The following is a 23785-nucleotide window of genomic DNA, read 5'->3' as shown; positions in this document are numbered from 1 at the left end:
CTGTGTACAGTTTTGGTCTCCTTACCTGAGGAAGAATATACTTGCCTTTGAGGGGGTGCAACGAAGGTTCACCAGATTGATTCCTGGGATGAGAGGGTTGTCCTATGAGGAGAGATTGAGTAGAATGGGCCTATATTCTCTGGAGTTTAGAACAATGAGAGGTGATCATATTGAAATGTATAAAATTCTTAGAGGGCTTGACAGGATAGATGCTGACCGGTTGTTTCCCCTGGCTGGTGTGTCTAGAAATAGGGGCCATTGTCTCAAGATAAGGGGTTGGCCATTTAGGAACGAGATGAGGAAACATTTCTTCACTCAGAAGGTTGTAAATCTTTGGGATTCTCTACCCCAGAGGGCTGTGGATGCTCAGTCGTTCAGTATATTCAAGACTGAGATCAATAGATTTTTGGACACTAAGGGAACCAAGGGATATGGGGATAGGGCGGGAAATTGGAATTGAGGTGGAAGATCAGCCATGATCTTATGGAATGGTGGAGCAGGTTCGAGGGGCCATATGTCCTAATCCTGCTCCTATTTTTTATGTTCTTGTGTTCTTATGTATTCTTGTTACTGTGTTAAGGTGTCACCAATGGATGGCCTTGACAAATCAGCCGCAGTTTCTAATGCAAAATTATTCCTTCTTTTGCCTTCTTTTTGCTTCAGAGTACAGAAGAAAGCAAAGACTATTGGATAGGTACTTTACTTCAATTCATTTTCACCTTGTAACCCAATAGCTTCTTAGTTTTGAAAAACTGCATTGCAATTGCATTTGAATTGTGCAAGGACATGCAGGTGAGAAAGGTGACACCTTAGATGGTGGGACAAATTACCTGAGAGATGAAATCTCAGGCAGAAGCCCTTTTGGACAGGAACACAAACACTTCACGTCTCACTAAGTGTTCAGAGTCTTCCAGGAAAAAACATCTTGCTACGGCTAAGATTGACTTTTCTTATGTTCTTATGTTCTTTGGCATTTGAAATTTTTTTTTGACACTGGTAGATTGCATTTCTTTCCTTTCTGGGATCAGCTGCCTTCTGCTTTGATTTATCCAGAGCCTCCTATCTTTCATTTAGACCCACTCCCTTGTCAAAGAATGACAGTTGTTTTTTTTGTGGATATAAGACCCCACTAATCCAATGTAAACAGAATTACTCAATACAAACACGTGGCTATCAATTCAAAGAGGTTTCATCAACAGTGCCAGCGGCTGTAACCACTGAAGTACAGACTGGGTAAAAATCAACTCATTCATACTCGTCCAGAACTGCAAGGTATTAGAATACGATTCAGTGCCAGCTCCTTTTGGTAGAGGATGCGGGCAGTTAGCTCCCCACATCAGACAGAGCTGACATTTGGGAGCATGTCAAACTGCTGGTGAGGAAAAGGCCATTACTTGAGAGTGAGAAAGGGTGTTTGGTGGCAGCAAATCCTGGCACCGGAATTTCATGGTGCCGTTTACTCCTGAGTTGCACCCCTGAGCCAGGACATGTGCCTGCCAATGCTGTCCAGTGCTAATCCTGTTGTACATTGCGGGGGCAAGATCATTTAAATATCCATTGACGGTTTAGTAGTGCAAATGCCATGTAAAACAGGACTAATGAATTGGAGGGAGGAAATTAAACTACAGTCACTGAAAAGCCAAGAATGGCTGAAGATTGCAGCAGCAGGAGAAAGGGGAAGCAGCAGATAAGTAGGAAAGTATCTAGGTCAGTGAATTGGCTGTCGGGTAGCTGTAATGGATGGCTAATGTGGGATTTTGAGCCTCTTTTAAAGCATGCCTTCAAGTGAAGGAACAGGCAGAGGCATCCAAAGAAGGGAGCAGGATATTAGAAGGAGGCACAATTTTAATGAGAATAACCTTCAGATGCTCCTGCATTAGATGCAGCCAAGGTGGGGAAATGTTTCTGAGTGCCCATGGGAGGAAACTGCAGAGAAATGTCTCATGGGGAATGTGGAAGAGAGTGGCAGCATCTGTCTCACCCCCCTGAACTGCAGATCAGTGCCGGTAAAAGTTCAATCACCTGATGAGAATGGGCAAGATAACACACTATTCCTTTTTTCCCTTGGGCACCATGGACATCAAAACAGTTATAACCTCTAAAGTTGATAGATGCACAAGGAACCCTTCACTCTGGTAGATGGCAAGGTTGGTGGGACAGTGCAGGTGCCAGGTTAGTGGATGCACTCCTCTACAGTCACTATGGCATTCCTATGAAACATTAGACAGCCACAAGGATGAATGTATCAGGGCAAGGTCCAGCTGGTTTTGATGTGAAGGATTCTTTGCATGCTGTCATGTACAATCAGCGAGTGGTAGCCCTTTCTGTTAAGGAAGTTGAGCTGGTTAACTGTAAGAGCTAGCAATGCTACATACTTGCCATCTATTGAACCTTGCATTTTGGGGAGGCCAGCAACTCTATAAAACTGGATGACCCTATCATGTTGCTGTCATGGTGATTGCTCACAGCCTTGATCCAGAAACAGATACATGGCTGAATGCCAGAGGAGAGGTGAGAGTAGTTGCCCTCAACATCAAGGCAACATTTGACCAAGTATGGCAACATGAAGCCCTAGCAAAACTTAGGATGTTGGGGGAGTCAAAGGGGAGTATTGAAAAAGTCTCCAATGGCTAGAATCATAGAATTATATTGCATAGATGGAGGCCATTCAGCCCATCATGACTGTGTCGGCTCTTTGAAACAGCTATCCAATTAGTCCCACTCCCCTGCTCTTTTCCCATAGCCCTGCAAATTTTTCATTTTCAAATATTTATCCAATTCCCTTTTGAAAGACTCGCTGCATAAAAAAAATTCTCATTTCCCCTCTGGTTCTTTTGCCAGTTATCTTAAATCTGTGTCCTCTGGTTACTGACCCTCCTGCCAGTGGAAACAGTTTCTTCTTGTTTACTCTATCAAAACCCTTTAGAATTTTGAACACCTCCATTAAATCTCCCCTTAACCTTCTCTGCTCTAAGGAGAACAACCCAGCTTCTCTAGTCCCGCCACATAACTGAAGTCCCTCATCCCTGGTATCATTCTAGTAAATCTCCTCTGCACCCTCTCCAAGGCCTTGACATCCTTCCTAAAGTATGGTGTCCAGAATTGGGCTAGAGTGGCAGCCAATACAATGTTAGAAGGGCGATATTCTACATGACCAACTTCTTGACTTTTTGATGAACTGATAACCCAACTGGAAAGCTCTATTATGTAATGTACCTAGACTTTCAGAAAGCCTTTTGATAAGGTTCCACATGCAAGGTTGCTGCTCAAGCTAAAGGCAGCAGATGTCTTAGGTAAAATTTGAAGGTGGATATTGGCTGAAAGAGGAAGCATTAGGTATTAGTTAGGGGAGCAATATCAGACTGAGAACTCTGAGTACTGAGCGGAGGGCCCCTATTGTTTCTAATCTACATTGATGACCTAAATTCTGAAAAAAGAATGCAGAGTGCTCAAATTTGCAGATATATTAAATTGCAAAGGAAAGGAATGGTTAAGGTCTGACGGAGCATTGAAGGAACTACAGAAGGACCTAAACAACATTTGCAAGTGGGAGAATTATGGTAGATTAAATTCAATGCAGATAAGTGAAAAGTTTAACACAATGAAAGAAAAAATGAGGGACATTTACTCAATGAATGGTGTGAAACCAGCTAGTCAAGAGACTGAAAGAGTCTAAGAGTGATAGTACACTCAATACTTACCCTGCCCAGCCATTGTGGAGCAGCAGTCAACAAAGCAAACAGTATGCTGAGCTACAATATCAAATCAGTAGCGTTTAAATCCTTCGTGCTGGTCAAGCTGCACTTCAATACGTACATTCAGTTCTAGTCACCAAGGCACTAGGGAAACATGCAAGTCCTGGAAGTGCGGCAGAGAAGGACACAAGCTCCATCCTTAGTGTCAGAGCACTAAGTTATGAAGAAAGGTTAGAAAAACTTGGATTCTTCAGCTTGAAAGAAGATGAATAAGAGGAAACCTTAAAGAGATATACATGATACTAAGTGGAATAGAAAAAGTTAATCCTGAGGATTATTTCACATAAAACCTTAAATGTAGGACATGGGGACATAGACTAAAATTGGTAAAAAGACAAATTTGGGACTGATGTCAGGAAGCACTTTACCACACAAAGAGTGAGCAGTACCTGACATGATCTCTCAGGTAAGGTACTGGAAGTAAAAATTCTGGAATTATTTAAGAGACAATTGGATTCTGTGATAGGGAATTGTAGATTTCTACAGAAAGAGATGAGATGCTTAGGCCAAATTGTCTCCCACATCTGTCTTTCTCTGTGAATCCCAGTTCATTAATTCCACATAAATCCTGCCTCGTTCACTCCACATGAAATCCAGCTCAATCGTGCTACATACTTTTCCAAGCACAACATTCCATCACTGCTTAGCTCTGAATTAAAGCCCAGGCTGACAATGAAACAATGCATAGAGTGAATGATTAAATCATCTCATTAACTGTGCTTACCATACACAAGACGTGCCATGGTGCCTGGACAGAGGAGAGGTAAATCAATCAGTAACTCAGTTTACCATTGATTCATCAATTATAATCGATTAACCAGCAGAATCCTGGAACCAACAGGTCATGTTAACCAAATAGAAATTCAATAGCCAAATGATTTTCTATCTAAGCCCTTTGTATCCTGTGGACTTAAAGCTTCAATTTCTGTTAAGTAAATATGTTTATTTCAGATTAGACAATTTGACTAAATTTACAGTCCAGATTACACAGTGTTGCATTCTCGCTTCACAATCACTCCTGTATGGATCTTCAAGCTTCTTTACTGACTGCCTTAATGGCTCAGTGTGGCACTGACTCATAAAGACCAGGAAGGTCCCAGGTTCAAAGCTTAATCTCTGCTGAGTTAGTGATCTCAACCAGAATGTCAATTTGAACATTAGAATTGGTCTCTGGGCTGATCAGTCAGGTTTCCTGCCATCCAGTGATGCTGGCTGCAAAATGATACATGGATGTTGGCTGAGAAAAGAATTGGGCTTGACTGTGATGCTTGTCATAGTTTAATAGCCTGCCAATCCTCCCTATTTAGGCTCACATATTTATTTTTATTCATTCATGGGATGTGGGCGTCGCTGGCAAGGCCAGCATTTATTGCCCATCCCTAATTGCCCTTGAGAAGGTGTTGGTGAGCCGACTTCTTGAACCGCTGCCGTCTGTGTGGTGAAGGTTCTCCCACAGTGCTGTTAGGTAGGGAGTTCCAGGATTTTGAGCCAGCGACGATGAACGATCAAGAATAGCCATTTGGATGAGATACTGGATAGGTGTCAGCACCCATGAAGCCCAAATTCTGCAAGAGTCAGTACCTTTGGGAGAAGAGAGGAAAAATTGCTCTCCCTCCAGTATTCTCCCCTCTTTGCCTGAAAATGTTGACTCTTGCTTTAGTAACATTCATTGGAAGCTGGCTGCCTTCTGCTACCTCAGTCAAGTGACCAATCTTCATGTGTACATCTAGTCAGTGAGTGTCAGCAGGTTATTTTATCATGGGGGGCATCATTGCCAAAATCTGTCCTCACCTGGTATCCACACACATGCACTTTCCAACAGGGGTCTTTGGCTGATTATTTCTCCCCTTCCCAACTCAGGGATTCTGAGGTCAACTATCTCACCTCAACTGCTGTCCTTGGTGAGATCGTCTAATTCAGCATTGCCTAGGAAGCTTCATCATCTGTATGACTCAGTACTACACCAAATGGTGCATTTAACCTTTGAGTAACGTTTGCTAACTCAGTACTTACTGAGCCTCCAGTTTTAGGCCCGGGGAGGGAAGCGTCTTTGGATGTGATTTAGCAATTTAATGCTAATGGATTATGGGTAAATGTTGAGATATATTTCTGCTGGTTTCTCTAGGGATTAGAACTCTCAGATTCTTTGGGATAAAAATTTGTGTGTTTCCCAAGGTTGTAAATTGCGACCTCACTACACAGGCAGGCAACAGGGTGTTATGTATTCTACACTGCCAGAGAACTTGGGCATTTACAACCACACACTGCCAGAGCACTTGGGCATTTACAACCACACACTGCCAGAGCACTTGGGAATATACAACCCACACACTGCCAGAAAACAAAGGCATTTACAACCCACACACTGCCAGAGAACAAAGGCATTTACAACCCACACACTGCCAGAGAACAAAGGCATTTACAACCCACACACTGCCAGAGAACATGGGCATTTACAACCCACACACTGCCAGAGAACAAAGGCATTTACAATCCACACACTGCCAGAGAACAAAGGCATTTACAATCCACACACTGCCAGAGAACGTGAGCATTTACAATCCACACACTGCCAGAGAACAAAGGCATTTACAATCCACACACTGCCAGAGAACTTGAGCATTTACAATCCACACACTGCCAGAGAACAAAGGCATTTACAATCCACACACTGCCAGAGAACTTGGGCATTTACAACCCACACACTGCCAGAGAACAAAGGCATTTACAATCCACACACTGCCAGAGAACTTGGGCATTTACAACCCACACACTGCCAGAGAACTTGGGCATTTACAATCCACACACTGCCAGAGAACTTGGGAATATACAACCCACACACTGCCAGAGAACTTGGGCATTTACAACCTACAAACTGCCAGAGAAATTGGGAATATACAACCCACATACTTCCAGAGAACTTGGGAATATACAACCCACACACTGCCAGAAAAATTCTTGCTAGGTAAGCTCTTTTGCAAAGATGTCTTACTGCCATCATTGTAAAATCTGTTTTTCTTCCACTCCTGTAGATTCCCCAAAAGGAGGAGGTGGCAGAGCACAACGTGCAGCCTCAAGCAAGCACCTTACATCATCCTGCATCATCCACTTCTACAGTGGCAAGAAGCAGCACAGATACATCCACTCTGGGGGTTGGTGGGGGGGAGGAGTTCAGTTGTTAAATTGCAGGAGGGAGCACTTGATGAAGCATAAAGCATGAGTGAAGGAAGCAAGTGTGGGTGGATTTGGAGGATTTGCAACCTTCTGGCTAGAGGGTATGCTGCAGTGAAGTCCTGCTTCGGAAAATGAAAAAGTGAGTGAATAAGGAGATGAAGAATATAAAAGAAAAGATGTTACTATCTACAGGTTTGAGAGAGGCCATTGACCTCTCCCTCCACACTCCATCTATTGCCTCCTTGCCCAGATTCTCCAGGACCTTCTTCTCATTTGGAGTCAAGGGTCATATGATAGCTGATGCCATTCTGTTGGCAGGCACTAGAACGAGTTAGGTGCTTCTTTCTCCTGCAAGCGGAGTGAAAATGGACAGATGTTGGAAAAACAATTGAGAGTTGTGGCTCATCCAAGTGCCATAGAACCATAGAACCATCGAAAAGATACAGCACAGAAGGGGGCCATTCGGCCCATCGTGTCCGCGCCGGCAACTGCCTTAGTGAGTTTGCGAAAAGGCGGCATGCATTGGCAGCGTTGACATCTTGTGTTGGCAGCGTTCTTGGTGTTTGCTGCTTGCCACATTTTAGGGGACACAGGGAAAATGTTTTGTCATGGCAGCAATGCACAGTGTTATCTTAAAACCTGGGCATGCCTACGCATTTGAGTGGGGGGGAGGAAATCCAGATTGGGCAGTGAGGCAAATGCCCAAATTTTCCCTCATTCTCCGCAGCTATCCCACCTGATTTTGGGCGGGATTGTGGAGGAGAATTCATCCCTGTGCACTTCTTTCTATCTGTGTCCCTTTCTCACTCCTTTTTCTGACTTTCTTTCTCACTCTTTCCCTCACATTTTCTCTTTTTCCCTCTCTCACTCTCACACTGTCCAAGATCAGAGATTTCAGCTGAGAGGTCAGCATGCAGTATCTCTGGAAAATAAAAGAGCTCCATCCTTTCTGAAATGATTGCATGGACCTGATTTTCTGATGTGGGAGTGAAGTATACTGACTAATTTGGTTATCAGTTTATAACAAGTCGAGTATGTGCGCTGCTGTGCTGCTGTCATGTGTAAGTAACGAATGGACACATCAGCGGGGTCCATTGCTCTTCATTGATTCCCCATTAGTTGAAAGATTGTCAATTGGATTGGATTGTACACTAACAGGAGCACTTCATTCCATCGTCCTTTGATTGAGGAGCTTTACCATTTCAGCTACTCTCTGCCAGCTGGTGTCAATCCCCTCCTCGATACTCACTGCCTAAATAGCCTGCATGGTTTAAACACAGCAGTGAATCACTTATGGAAGAGCTTACAGCACACATGGAGCCAGCACAGTTTATCCTGTTAGTTAATGAGGGTCCTCTGGGTCTTGAGCAAAGCAGACAATATCGCTTAATGGCCTAGAATTCAGGCACGATCTGGATGCAGCGCTTAATCGCCACATGGCAAATGGTTCCGCCAGCCTCATTAGTATTGTGCTGCCGAGCTGCGGGCACCAGTCATAGCCCCAGAGACAACTCGCTGGTTGCAGGGAGGTAGCAAGATTGGCCAGTTGGGACACCAGCCTAAGACCTAAAGTGAGTCCGGGGTGACGGAAGAGGCAATTGGGAGGGATTGGGAGTGAGGGGCATGTGATGGCTGGCAGTAGCCCGCAGTTTTAATATCAAGCTGTGAGGACCACTCCTGCTCCTCCCGGCTGCACGTTCAGTTAAGTATTTTTTTTAAAACGTACCTTTTTGGTGCCAGCCTCCAGCGGCCCCCTACACTGAATTCTTTGCACCCGTGTTCCACTTAACAAAGGGAGAATAACATATATTCAGGAATGAGTTACAGGTTTGGATAGTTTATATAAATAGAATAATAGATACCTGGGACTGAGTTACAGGCTGGAATCTGATTGAGAGGTTCAGGTGATTTAAATGCAAAACAATGGATACCAGAGAGTAACACTTGGAAACTAATCAAGGGGTTCTGATGGTTTATGTATAGAATAACAGATACCCAGGAGTGAGTTACAAGTGGAATTAAATTAGGAGTGGATAATTTATGTACAGAATAATGGATACATGGCAGTGAGCTACTAGTTAAATGTGCCTATGTGAACATGATATTAGAACAGGATTGGATTTTGCTGTGATATCCCACCCCCATGATCAGATAGAATGTCAATTCTCATTGTCAAGGCTCAAACATGAAGAATGGCTGGATAGGCAGGGTAGCAGAGGTACCAGAGATATGCCAGAGATACCAGAGTCCACAACTTCATGAAAGAAGAGGAGAAAATAATTAGAAAAATGTTCAGAATGTCCATAGGTTGTCCTGTAGTATGTGGGATTCTTTATTGAACAGTTGACTGCAGGTAAACAAACAGCTGATTCTGGTATAGAATTCCAATGGACCGAGTCACTGCACTTGAATTGTACAGAATTCCTGATAGTCCTAATGCCATGGCAACAGTACAATGATACAGTTCCTGCCAGGCCAGTTACTAGGCTCTTGTACAGAGGAATGTAAAACTGCTTTGTCGCATTATCACTGTATCAGCAATCATGCCTACCGCTGCATTTTCTTAGCCAGTTTAAAACTTCTTTTTTATGAATTTGGCACTTATTAAGGAGATGGATGTTAAGGTTGGGGAATGGAACATTGTGTCAGTATAAAGCGCTTGTAGGGTCAGGTAAACCATGGGTTAAATGTAGAGTAGGGCAGAGCTTCCTCCACATTATCCTGTTGATCAGTCCAGGTCAGCTGGAGCATGGAACAGAAGCACAATGAAGCTCCCTCATACTCTACTCCGACAACGTGCCTCAGTATGCTACAGAAAGCATTTAAAGGGGCAGCAGAGCCCTGAAGATCAAGAGACCTACAACCTTGTAGGCCATGGCTACTTTCTGCATGTGGATCCTGGGAAGCGGCGGTAACTGTGGCAGACAAGAAGGAAATGAATTGGAGACCTGGGCCCTGTCCCTCAACTGCCGGCATTTGCATGCAGCTGGTGAGGAAGGGGTGGCCAGAAATGGTCCTGGCAAGGGTAGAAGCATGGAAATGAAGCTCAGGGTGATGAGGAGTTGGTAGGCCTCACTGCCCAATTTTGCCTTATTCTTTGCCGCTATCTCGCTCTATTTCAGAGGAGATCATGGAGAAGAATCCAGCCCGTTATCTTACTAAGTCCAGAGCAGTGGTGCTCTCCAGGCCTGGAGGCCTTCTTATTTGACTCGTGCTTATAATGTGGAATGGCATCCATAAAGGCATGTGAAATACAGAGATTCAGCTATTTGAGGTTTAGCTGTGTTTCTGTGACTCAAACACAGTTGGATCTTGGGTCACTTAATCTTTAACCCTCATTCTATAGGGCACTAAACATTCAGTTGTAAAAGAAAATCAAGTTGGTAGAGAAAATTCTGAATTTTCCTCAGGTTCTCACCATGACCCCAAGCAAAGGTTCATATATACATTGTGTATAAGTTGGAGGTACCTATAACCCGGTCTAGTTAGTAGCATTTTGTATCGATGGATTCCTGATCTGTGTTTAGTTAGCTACTGTCAAGTGACGAGAACAGAGCGTGTGAGGTGTTAAAATTGGAGCAGCATCCTGCCCACCAGATCCACGTCTACTTCGCATTATGCACATTTTGGCCAACGTGTGAGGCCCTCGCCCCAGACAGATGAGGACCTCATCGACACGCAAAAGTTGGGAGCTTGATGACGCCATTCAGACCCTGATATGATTCTTGCGTCGTGTTTTGCACCTGGTGCCTGCCTCGCCAGGAAAACCAGGCGCCAAGGAGCAGTGGGCCCAGAAAAGGGCCAAGAAGGTAAGTTCATTTTGTTTTTTACAGTTTCCTTGTGGACCAGAATGAGCAGGAGTGCTCCTCCAAGCCCCACAATGAAACCTTGGGCCTTCCCTGCTCTGGGCTTCCTCCCCTCCCCGATGGCAATTGCGTCCATCCCCGATCCACTCACGTGACTGCCGAGGTCCGTTCCCGTAGGTTCCCCAGTGGCGGCCTTCTGCTGCGCTCGCCCTGCCTCTGCCCACCGTCCTCACCCCATAGGCTTGCACTATGGTAATGAGGCCCAGGCGCTAAAAAGGCCTGGGCCTGCCGTTTGCCCTGATGCCCGCACGCTGACCTCTTGCCTCGAGTTAAAATCAAGGCTCAAGGCTCAAGTTTGGGTTCAGGTGATTCTGAATTTGCTTACCGTTCTCACACTGACCCTGAGTAAGACTTTCATACTGCAACAGGAAGCATTTTACTGTAATTAACATCTTTTAATTGAGACATTCGCACCCTGGGTTAGTTTAGAGCAATCTGTATAGAAATCCTTGATTGAGAACAAAATTTGCAAGGCTGGATTGAAGATGCTTGAAGTACTTTAACTTCTTGCTGTGAATTCCTGTGACTGCTCCCTGATTAGGGAGCCCAATCTGTGACACACATTGAGCTATTTGTTCAGTCAGATGTGTATCTAGTTTCAGCAGTTCTAGTGTCAGTAAGGGGAGGTCTTGGCTGAGCCTCTGTTTCCACCCTAGGCCCATCTTTCATCAGCTTTGACTTTGCAAGCCCTAGATCCCAGATCAAACACCAAGCCTTGATCAACGTATTCATTGAGAATCTCTCTTCAAAACCCCTTTCCGCTGTGCCAGCTCTAAATCTGGGATTATCACTAATCCAGATTAATGTGAGCAGTGCAAACACTGTAATCGACACTGAGTCCCTCTTAATTCACTCCTCTCAGAGAAGCCAAGCTTAGTGGTGGGTAGCAAGCCCACAGGCCCAGGATCCTTCAGCACAGTGTAAACACTGGCATCTGATTCCTACACACTGAGCATCTTTTCAGAGGCAGGTTAGAGAACCCTCCCCCACTGGTCGCTGACTAAAGACTTTGTAAAGAAGTAATTTAGAGTCAAAGCACATAGAACTGAAAGATGGGACACAGCTTTACTCCACATCAGCCCGCAGCACTATGGGTCAATGTGTTCTACCTGGGGGTCATGTGAGCTTGGATTCCTTTCTTTCATTTAATTCAAATATTTTTTGGAATAAATTTTTCATGTTTGTTGGATGAGGTAGCTTTTTCTACCTTATTATTCAGTTCCAAAATTTAAGCACTCCCAGGTCAACTACAGTAGGAATGTTCAACCTTTTGGAGCTGAGCATTGGATACATGTGTCAAAATCAGTGAGTGGGCCACATATGATTATGTAGTAAAGTGAGCCTCATACACAAAATAAAATGCAAGAGCCTACGTGTACACAAAAAAAAATCAAGGACCCCCATGTGTAAAAAAAATGAGACCCTCTATATATGATGAAAACCGAGACCCCCATACACTAAAAATGCAGAGCTTCCTCTACATGGTCCCATCAGTTTGGGTTAACTGCTGTGTAAGCTGGCAGCCAGAGGGTGATTTTTCCTCTGATTCTTTTCTGTGCCCTCTGTACAACTGTGAGACTGACACTCAGTTGCTTGATGAGTCGAGTTGGCCTCGAGTGATCAGGTCACCAATACTTTACTCCACCAAACTGCCACATTTACCAGAAAGTTCGGTTTCGTTTTCCTCCTCTGCTGTTTTACATATTAAACTTTTTAAAATTATGTATTATTTCAATTTTTTTTGTTTACTCCCTCAGTTTCTGAAGGTGATGACTCTTCTTGGACCATTCTTCATAGCTCAGCCTAGACAGTGAGTCTCCGCAGACTATTGAACCATGTGGGACATCAAAACCAAGTGCAATCCTGTCTTCACCTGCCATCCAGACATGCACTTTCCGGCAGGGTTCACTGAATAGGGATCAAAGCGGGGACCCTGGCTGACTTTTCTGCTCCCTATCACAGGAATGCTGTTGGTGAAATTAAAGGGTAAATCCAATGATCCCACATTGCCACTGGGGAGTTGCACTTGAGTGCAGTGTGGGATGGCTACTGGGCTACAACACTTCAGCCAGAAGTCTCCAAATCGCATTCCCTTTGAGCATGGGCCCCCCACAGGGATGGCTGTGTTTACCATAGAGTGTCCTTATTGATGCTGTGATTGAAATTGGTTAACTCTACACAGATCAAGGGTTGAATCTGGGACTGTCAGGGAAAAAAATTAAGAGAAAAATGAAAAAAAAAGCACTTTATTCTGATCAAAAAAAAATTCAATTCATCGGTGGGAGTACACCAGAGATCATGCAAATTATACAGATTTGCATTAAACCATGTACATGCACATTTGTATTTTACACACGTACATTCTGCTATTCCCGCTGTAAGATCTAGCCAGCCTTATGTGAAAGTAAAGTCAGTGTCCTTTTGAAGGCACATATTGCCTCTTTAAAGGAAGCACTGTTCACTTCAAGTGTTTGTTTAACCTTTCACCCTGTGCTTTCCCATGAAAAAAACAGCTTCCTATTTATAGCAGGGGTGTGACAAGAGTTGGCACAGGGTTAAACTGGAAACACACTCATTGGTTTGGTTGCTTCAGAGTCTGGAGAAAGCAAGAAAAACAGCGGAGGCCCTCCCTCATAGTAAATGGGTGCTTTTCTGTCTGCTTGTCTTTAACCTATTCTTTCCAGCAAATGTGGTGCAGCACAAGTCCCCAGAAGCACGTGGGCAAGGCTATTATGGGATATTAGCCAGACCAAGTAAATGATGTAGAGGCTGCCAGTGGAACTGGGGAAACACCATGATGTGTAGAATTCCTTTCTGAAGATCCACTGCACTCCTGCCCTCCTTGTAATCTTTTTGACATCAGCCACACCTAAAAGGGGTCCCAGGACCATCAAATGACCAAAGAAATGCCAGCCTTTCATTTCTCACACCAATGTCCCTATAGGCCGCACATTGCCTATCCCCCCTTGCTCAGTGTGCAAACCCCAGTTCAATCCTCCTCAACTGTTCTGAACCTTCTCATAAAAGAAAAGGTTCTGACTCTGCCAGCTCTCAATAATACTGCTAATGAAATATCCAGAGCTCTGTAAGATTCTCACTGTTTGTAACTGGAAGTAAGATATAATGTGAATGAAATGCTTGCATTTATATAGCACCTTTACACATCTCTGAAATATGTCGAAGCACTTCACACACCATGAATTACGTTGAAGTGTTATGCAGCCAAACCCAGCAACCATTTTGCACACAACAACAATAAGATGGATGACCAGTTAATCTGCTTTTGGTTTGCATGATGCTGGTTGAAAGAGGAATATTGGCCCAAGCCACCAGGAGTATTTCCTGCTCTTCAAATAATACCATAGGATCTTTAATATGTAATCGAACAACTGCAGTAGACAGATCAAGATTTACTTTAATATCACTTCCTAAGGACAACATCTTCAACAATGCAGCACTCCCGCAGTGCTGTGTTGAAGTGTCAGCCTAAATTATGTGCTCAAGTCCTGAAATGGGGCTTGATCCCACAACCTTTGAACTCAAAGGCAAGAGTGGTACCAACTGATCTAGGCTGACATTACAGGTTGTAGCACCTAACATGCCAAACCCATGAAAGTGTGGAAACTTTACTGAACACAATAAAAACCTTTCTTTAAATATAATAAAGCACTCTAAATAGGGATCCCACCCACAGTAACCAGGTACTTCTGTACAATCCTCTTTAAATATTCCGCACCAGAGGCCCCATTATGCATCCCATCACTGTTCAGTTTAAAGGGATCTTTATCTGTGAAAAATTACTCTGTGAAACTTTCTCTCAAACATAAAATGCTATGACATAAATCTAGTCAAATGGCATCATGGTGCTTACTGCACTCAACATTATAGGTCTTTGCTCTCCACAATCTAGAATGGGTTTACATAGGAACATAGGAACAGGAGTAGGCCATTCAGCCCCTCGTGCCTGCTCCGCCATTTGATAAGATCATGGCTGATCTGTGATCTAACTCCATATACCTGCCTTTGGCTAAACAATCTTTCATGGCGATTGTGCCTCTTTAATAGATTTCCACTGCTGTAGAATATTCTGTAATCCAATGGCTGCTCAGAGCCTGAGAGACAGATATTCCATCCAACTTGTAGTTAAATGGATGTCAGGAACAAGGCAGCACAGTTGTTGAGAATATTGTCCTTTTATTTTTTTAATCCAGCCGATGGGATGAAAATCTCTTTTCTCTAGTGCCTAAAAGGTCCTAAGTGAAATCTTTTGGGATAATCTCAACCCAGTCCTTGAGTCTGCAGCACATAACTGTCCACTACTCAGCAATAATTGGCACTTAGGTGTCTCACTAAGAGTTTCTACAAAGATGGTTGGTGTGAAGAATGGATAAATTGACGATGATGCATAGGAAGCACTCTTCTAAAGCTAAGGATTAACACATATTGTTGGGCAGCATAGAGGGAGCTTTACCTCTCGACTAATCTATAGACTGTGGAGTGCTTGATGGGACAATGTAGAGAGAACTTTACTCTGTATCTAACCCATGCTGTACTTTTTCTGGGGTGTTTGAGGGAGTCATGTAAAAACCTTTCTTTAAGAACAATAAAGCACTATACAAAGGAAATCTAGTAAACAGATATTTCTGTCCAACCCCTTTAAATATTCCTCAACAGAAGCCCTCTAATACATTCTAGCACTGTTCAGTTTGAAGGGCTCTTTATCTGTGAAAAAGTACTTAGCAATAATTTCATATTAAATCTGATTATAGATTTATATGGAAGAATGACCAAGATGGGTAGCATAACATCCCTAAACTATATTTATCTGTGTAATCTTTATGCTCTAGGTGTGTTTGATAGGACAGTGTAGAGGGAGATTTGCTCTGCAACCAACAGACCCCTTACTATACTTGACCTGAGAGTACTTGATAGGTCAGTGTAGAGTGAGCTGCATTTTGTTTCTAACCCTGACCTGGAAGGGCTATTTGGGACAATGTTTAGTGAGTACTACTCTGTATCTAACCTGTGCTGTACATGATGTAAAAGTGTTGATGCTGACACTAGAGCCCTGGAATTGGGACACTCCACCCTGCATGGAGGTTGCTCACTCAGAAAGCAGATTGAAGAATTAAAACCAATGGCCAGAAATTTGGGAATGCCGTGAATAGGATGCACTGATCGCCATGCTCCGCACTTCAGATACTGGGAGCACAGTTTTTTGGGCTTAGGGATAAACATAGGAAAATGTCGATTTTCACAATTTTTGGGCTTAGGGGTAAACATAGGAAAATGTCCATTGTCTTACAGTGATATTCCTTGATTTTGTTGCACTTCGAGAAGAAATGGTTTTGTGAAACCCTGGGGCTGCTGGTCTGGGAATCTGCCCTGTTTATATTGTGATACCCTGGGGCTGCTGGTCTGGGAATCTGCCTTGTTTATATTGTGATACCCTGGGGCTGCTGGTCTGGGAATCTGCCCTGTTTACATTGTGATACCCTGGGGCTGCTGGTCTGGGAATCTGCCCTGTTTATATTGTGATACCCTGGGGCTGCTGGTCTGGGAATCTGCCTTGTTTACATTGTGATACCCTGGGGCTGCTGGTCTGGGAATCTGCCCTGTTTATATTGTGATACCCTGGGGCTGCTGGTCTGGGAATCTGCCCTGTTTACATTGTGATACCCTGGGGCTGCTGGTCTGGGAATCTGCCCTGTTTATTTTGTGATACCCTGGGGCTGCTGGTCTGGGAATCTGCCTTGTTTACATTGTGATACCCTGGGGCTGCTGGTCTGGGAATCTGCCTTGTTTACATTGTGATACCCTGGGGCTGCTGGTCTGGGAATCTGCCTTGTTTACATTGTGATACCCTGGGGCTGCTGGTCTGGGAATCTGCCCTGTTTATATTGTGATACCCTGGGGCTGCTGGTCTGGGAATCTGCCTTGTTTACATTGTGATACCCTGGGGCTGCTGGTCTGGGAATCTGCCTTGTTTACATTGTGATACCCTGGGGCTGCTGGTCTGGGAATCTGCCTTGTTTACATTGTGATACCCTGGGGCTGCTGCTGGTTTGAATCTGCTCCATTAATATTGGATGGATTCCACAACTTTGCACCAACAGACAAACTCCTTAATTTTCCTCATCATCTCACATAATCTTATCAGACTCTGGGCCCTAGCCCTTCACGTGGATTTCTTGATAATGGAAAGAACCAGAGCATGTGGATAGTTGTTCCATGGCTGGATTGGTTCACAGGTAACTCCGGCACACACCTTGTACACTACAGGAGCCGACACAAATTCAGTCATTTAATGAAGTTGAGTTTCAGGCAGTCCTTGATTATCTGACGGATACATTCTCCCTTCCTTAAATTATTTTCTCAGATTGCATGGCAACAGATGCTGAAAGTCAATTCTTTATTTGTTTTTTATTTACAGGCGCCCAACTATCGCTAGAAGCGTGCAGTCATTTGTACGGCCATGCAAGCTTCCTTCCTGTCGTTAGAACTATCAAAGTAATTGTTTAAAGGGAATCTGAATGTGAACACCACTGGATTCTGGGTGAATCCAAATTTGAACAAATATAATCCCAGGTTTGATCTGCAGTGACAACCCCTTGGGCAGCGACAGGACCTGCAGTGTCTGGGGTGAAAGGACCTGCAGTGTCTGGGGTGAAAGGACCTGCAGTGTCTGGGGTGAAAGGACCTGCAGCGTCTGGGGTGAAAGGACCTGCAGCGTCTGGAGTGAAAGGACCTGCAGCGTCTGGGGTGAAAGGACCTGCAGCGTCTGCGGTGAAAGGACCTGCAGCGTCTGGGGTGAAAGGACCTGCAGCGTCTGGGGTGAAAGAACCTGCAGCGTCTGGGGTGAAAGGACCTGCAGCGTCTGGGGTGAAAGGACCTGCAGCGTCTGGGGTGAAAGGACCTGCAGCGTCTGGGGTGAAAGGACCTGCAGTGTCTGGGGTGAAAGGACCTGCAGCGTCTGGGGTGAAAGGACCTGCAGCGTCTGGGGTGAAAGGACCTGCAGCGTCTGGGGTAAAAGGACCTGCAGCGTCTGGGGTGAAAGGACCTGCAACGTCTGGGATGAAAGGACCTGCAGCGTCTGGGGTGAAAGGACCTGCAGCGTCTGGGGTGAAAGGACCTGCAGTGTCTGAAGTGAGAAGACCTGCAGCGTCTGGGGTGAAAGGACCTGCAGCGTCTGGGGTGAAAGGACCTGCAGTGTCTGGAGTGAAAGGACCTGCAGCGTCTGGGGTGAAAGGACCTGCAGTGTCTGGAGTGAAAGGACCTGCAGTGTCTGGGGTGAAAGGACCTGCAGCGTCTGGGGTGAAAGGACCTGCAGTGTCTGGAGTGAAAGGACCTGCAGTGTCTGGGGTGAAAGGACCTGCAGCGTCTGGGGTGAAAGGACCTGCAGTGTCTGGGGTGAAAGGACCTGCAGTGTCCGGAGTGAAAGGACCTGCAGTGTCTGGGGTGAATGGATCTGCAGCGTCTGGAGTGAAAGGACCTGCAGTGTCTGAGGTGAAAGGACCTGCAGTGTCTGGGGTGAAAGGACCTGCAGTGTCTGAGGTGAAAGGACCTGCAGTGTCTGGGGTGAAAGGACCTGCAGCGTCTGGGGTGAAAGGACCTGCAGTGTCTGGAGTGAAAGGACCTGCAGTGTCTGGGGTGAAAGGACCTGCAGCATCTGCGGTGAAAGGACCTGCAGTGTCTGGGGTGAAAGGACCTGCAGCGTCTGGGGTGAAAGGACCTGCAGCGTCTGGGGTGAAAGGACCTGCAGTGTCTGGGGTGAAAGGACCTGCAGTGTCCGGAGTGAAAGGACCTGCAGTGTCTGGGGTGAATGGATCTGCAGCGTCTGGAGTGAAAGGACCTGCAGTGTCTGAGGTGAAAGGACCTGCAGTGTCTGGGGTGAAAGGACCTGCAGTGTCTGAGGTGAAAGGACCTGCAGTGTCTGGGGTGAAAGGACCTGCAGCGTCTGGGGTGAAAGGACCTGCAGTGTCTGGAGTGAAAGGACCTGCAGTGTCTGGGGTGAAAGGACCTGCAGCATCTGCGGTGAAAGGACCTGCAGTGTCTGGGGTGAAAGGACCTGCAGCGTCTGGGGTGAAAGGACCTGCAGTGTCTGGAGTGAAAGGACCTGCAGTGTCTGGGGTGAAAGGACCTGCAGCATCTGCGGTGAAAGGACCTGCAGTGTCTGGGGTGAAAGGACCTGCAGCGTCTGGGGTGAAAGGACCTGCAGCGTCTGAGGTGAAAGGACCTGCAGTGTCTGAGGTGAAAGGACCTGCAGTGTCTGAGGTGAAAGGACCTGCAGTGTCTGGAGTGAAAGGACCTGCAGTGTCTGAGGTGAAAGGACCTGCAGTGTCTGAGGTGAAAGGACCTGCAGTGTCTGAGGTGAAAGGACCTGCAGTGTCTGGAGTGAAAGGACCTGCAGCGTCTGGGGTAAAAGGACCTGCAGAGTCTGGGGTAAAAGGACCTGCAGTGTCTGGGGTAAAAGGACCTGCAGTGTCTGGGGTGATAGGCAGTACAATACCTGGGAATGATACAGTCTTCAGTGCCTCGGGGGGTGGTGGGGCGCGGGAGCGCAGTTGGGGAGAGGAGGGTGGGGAGTGTGGGGGCCCGTATGATACATTTTGCAGCAACTGATGAGCACAAAAGTACATTAAAATGAACCATTTTTTAAAGCTCCCACATGTCAAATTGGGTTAAGGCACTGCCTGATGTATCACTATGCCCTACAGTTCAAGAATGCCTCAGGTTCACTTACTAGTCTGCTAATTCAGCTGATCTCAGCCAGGGCAGCAGTGGGCATACTCCTATTATCCTCAGTGCCTCTGAGGGAAAATAAAAGAATCAGTCCTGATCCAATGACCCATGCTGGGTATGTGTGTGTGCAAGCATTTGTATAAGGACAAGACTAAATTTTCTATGATGCTTTCCAAAGTTGAATAGGCTGCTGACACTCACTATCTAGGCTCACAGATTAAATTTGGGCAATTGGGTAAAGTCGTGGAAGGTGGAACAGAAAAACTGAAAATAAATGTATTTATCACAAACTAAAAGATTTTTTAAATGATTGAAACAATGAAAGGAGTTGAACTAAATACATCTATGCCACAATAAAATTCTAGCTGAGGTGTGGCCTCTTCCCTGATTTGATTAACAGCTTGTTCATTCTGATGTGTAGGATGCAGTCACCCAATCTTACTTTTGGACTGACAAGCAGACTCCTGGAGGAAAGGCTGAGTGGCCTGTGATGACTAACTCAACACAGTGGACTCAATTCCCAAAACTCCATTGATAATTATTGTTTGTGTATTTTTTGGGGGGGAGGGGGAAACAATGTCCTTCCTTTTCAATAAAAAACTTCAGATTTGAGCAACTACCAGTCATTCTGTGTACTTAATGATCCTTTTCCTTTCCCCTCCTTCACTCTCACTGGAACATGGCCCCTCATTCAATTGCTGTTTAAGAATAGATTGAATTGCCTGCTCTCTTGTACTTGACAATCTCTTATAGCCCTTTCAGAGCCACTTCCTTTACTGATTGACAAATAAAAGCTTTTCATTCATAAAAATGACAGGTGTTGGGGTGGTGGTGCCATTTTCACATGCAGGTGGGGGTGTCGAATACTAGTTGTGAGAATGCTATTTTCTTCCGGTTTGGAGCTCTTGCAATTAAGGTATTGGTGTAGCAAGGTTATAGCGATTAAGTTAAACTGGGATGTAGCTCTCCCAATGATTTGGTTGGTAAAAGCATCATCATACAGACCAAACCAGTCCCAGGGTTATTCCCCAATCAGCGCTGAATTTGTTGATCTCAGATTCGGCAGCAGCTTGGGTGCTCTTGGGATTAGAAGGGTGAAAAAATCAGCAAGATTGTTATCTCCTGACCCTTGCTGGAACCTGTATGTGTGTGGCTGTTGGACAGGGACAAGATTGGTAGAATAGCCTGCAGGCAGATAGCAAGAATGACCAGTTAAGCAAGGTAGTGGACAGCTTTTGGTGACTTTGGAGCTTCTCCCCAGCATGTCAGCACCTGAGAGGAAGGGAGAAACTGAAACAAATTACTAACCATAGTTAGTAAAATCTTGCCCAGCTGTTTTGCTTGTCTCCCCCAAGTGTGGTTGACGGATGCGTACAGGAAGCTCCCAGGTTTGGCAATACCAAAATGAAGCAGCTACTAGGAGAGGCACAAAACCAATCTGGTAATAACTGAACCCCTAATTTTTTATCCTTCCCCACTCAATGAGGAAGCCGCAGGTGCCTTGGCATCCAATCAGCACTTCCCCACAACATTATTATCAAGTTTGGGAACTGTTACAATTTTAGGGTCTTGCCTTTAATATTCTCTTGGGTACAGTGGTGCTGGTCACTCCCTTTTTAGGTGTGTGCCTGTACTTCCTAAATCTAACTATACAACAGCACAACCTGGGGAGTAACAATAGGACACTCTTGTGATCAGAACTGATATTCGTATCTTTCTCACATTCCGAAACATGCGCCTCGGCAATCTTTTCAAGAGCAGGCCACGTAAGCACTTGGTAAGACAAGGCCAGATATGTTAAGTTGCTTTTTTGACATCAGGTGAACAGAGCAAGTTATGATTGGACTCACTCAATTCAACCAGTACAACTTGCCTTTGCATAATAATGCAAAATAATGAACATGATCTGCTCCACCACATCAGTGGGGTGATTTGCTTGACTTAAACAAAATAACTTCAAATTATTTTCCTTCATTCTAACCTTCTAAGACTTGGCAACACTTGTCTTCACAGCTTCCTGTTTAAAAATCTGACTGCCATTATGGGGGTAATTTTAACCCCCAAAAACGGATGGGTTGGGGGCGGGTGGGAGGTTAAAGTAGCAGCTTTTTGGAAGGGGACCGCATCCTGGCTCCAACGCGCCCACTTCTGGGTTTCACCCAGGCGCGTTGGGATGTGCCCACAACAGAAACCCAGAAATCCCGTCCCCACTTAAAGCCAGTGTGCTGATATTTAAAGGGCCAATTCAGGTAGTTGAAACACTTTAGCTACATTTTGTGGATTCTGCAACAGAAACAGATTTAACAATTCCTGAATGTGTCTCCCATGGCCTCTCAAACACGCCATTGAAATGGAGGCGAGTTGCAGTCGAAGCTCATTTGGACCTTTAAACCAGTGATTGACACGTGAATAAAAGGTGAGGTATTTCAGCTGGCACTCAGTTTTCTCAGACAAACGTCTGTCTGGGAGTTCTTTGTGTTTAGACTGAGATTTCTTTGTTGAGACAGAATTCTTGTGTTCAGACAAATTTACCTACATTTTGGAGCCCCTCAAACTGACAAGATCAGGATGGGGGGGGGTGCAATGGATGTATTCCACAGTACATCTGAGGAGGAGGCACATTACCATCCACGGCAAGCATGGCGTGCAGTTCTGGGTTCTGCAGTTGCACAAGACAGAGGTAAGCAACAGGGACCTGGAGAAGAGCAGAGAGGGGACCAATGGAGGGGCCGAAGTCACAGAAGGCACTACCCACGTGAGAGGGTCTACAGGCAGAGGCTGGGCTTCCTGGACCTCTCTGAGGAACAGTGCCTACGCAAGCTGAGATTGAGTTGGCAGGTGTTCACAGACATCTGCAGGCTCCTTCGTGAAGAGTTGCTTCTGGCTGGGCCTGGTGGCCAAGCATTGCCTGTTGCAGTTAAAGTCACCACTGCCCTCAATTTCTTGGCTTCTGGATCCTTCCAGGGCTCCACTGGTGACATCTCCAGGGTGTCTCAGTCGTCTGCACATAAGTGTATACGACAGGTGACAGATGGCTTGTTTGCCAGGGCATCTGACTATGTCAACTTCCCCCGTGACGACATCAGCCAGACTGAGAGGGCAGTGGGTTTCAACTCTCTGGCTGGCTTCCCACAGGTGCAGGGCACAATTGATTGCACACATGTAGCAATCCGAGGACCTCCACATGAGCCAGGACATAAACTGCAAAGGATACCACCCCATCAATGCACAGCTGGTGTGCGACCACCAGAAGAGATTTCTGCAGGTGCGCACCAGATTCCCTGGCAGCTGTCATGATTCAATGATTTTGCGTGAGTCCAATATTCTCTTCTACACAGAAGGCAGACTTAAGGGCTGGCTCCTTGGAGACAAGGGATACCGCCTGCAGACGTGGCTCATTGACACCTGTGAGAAACCCCACCAACAAGGCACAGCAGAGCCACATCACTACCAGGTTTGTCACTGAGCAAGTCATAGGAATGTTGATGATGTGCTTCAGGTGCCTGGATAGATCTGGGGGAGCCCTTCAATACTCGCCAGCGAGGGTGTGCATAATAATCAGAATGTGCTGTGTCCTGCACAACATAGTGCAGTGGAGAGGGTTAAGGATGGAGGAGGTCGAATGCGCTCATCAAGCATCCTCATCTGGCGGCAACATTGAGGAAGAGGAAGAGGATGAGGAGGAGGAGGAAAATGAAGATGGGGAACCCATCACCAGAGCAGCGGCGCACATTACTGTCCTTGATGCCAGGGATTCCCTCATCTCTAACAGGTTCCCATAATGAGATGTGCAAATTGAAGACTTTGAAATACCCAGGCCGCCTGAAACTACCATCACCACCACCAATGCCCTCCCTTTGCACAAAACAGCCCTTCAACCACGCATACATACATTGCACACATGCCCAATAGATGGCATTGTGTCTTGGCATTCATGATGAAGCACATGAAAGGCCGAATTACAAAAGGGGCTCAATAATGGCAAAGACGTGGCAGTGGTGATGATAATTATCAAATTTAATGTGACATTACAAAAAAAAGTATAAATTAACAACATGACAGCTCATCAAACACTCTTGTGTATACCCTTGGTGAATTACAATTGCTCAGTCTTTCTCTTTCTACTGCTTCTTTGTGGTGCATCCCCTGTAGGTTAGGCAGAGGTATTGGCAGGTAGCTCAGATATCTGCTCTGACAGGTGAGATGCTCTCGGTCTATGATCTCTGGGTTTTGGAGCCAGTGAGGGCC

The 23785-nt window shown here is 45.5% G+C and overlaps 1 protein-coding gene across 1 annotated transcript; it reads left to right on the top strand.

The window, feature by feature from the left end:
• Positions 1-2236: 2236 nt before the first annotated feature.
• On the top strand, positions 2237-23003 carry LOC137332802 (S-antigen protein-like). Its single transcript, XM_067996737.1, has 7 exons — positions 2237-2351; positions 6788-6907; positions 10692-10738; positions 12553-12605; positions 17229-17290; positions 17397-19237; positions 22704-23003. Exons 1-7 carry the CDS (start codon positions 2237-2239, stop codon positions 23001-23003), a joined length of 2538 nt encoding a protein of 845 aa, XP_067852838.1.
• Positions 23004-23785: the final 782 nt, after the last annotated feature.

The sequence above is a fragment of the Heptranchias perlo genome, chromosome 15 (assembly GCF_035084215.1).
Source record: "Heptranchias perlo isolate sHepPer1 chromosome 15, sHepPer1.hap1, whole genome shotgun sequence".
Classification (NCBI taxonomy): Eukaryota; Metazoa; Chordata; class Chondrichthyes; order Hexanchiformes; family Hexanchidae; genus Heptranchias; species Heptranchias perlo.
This window is presented reverse-complemented; position numbering and strand designations above follow the sequence as displayed.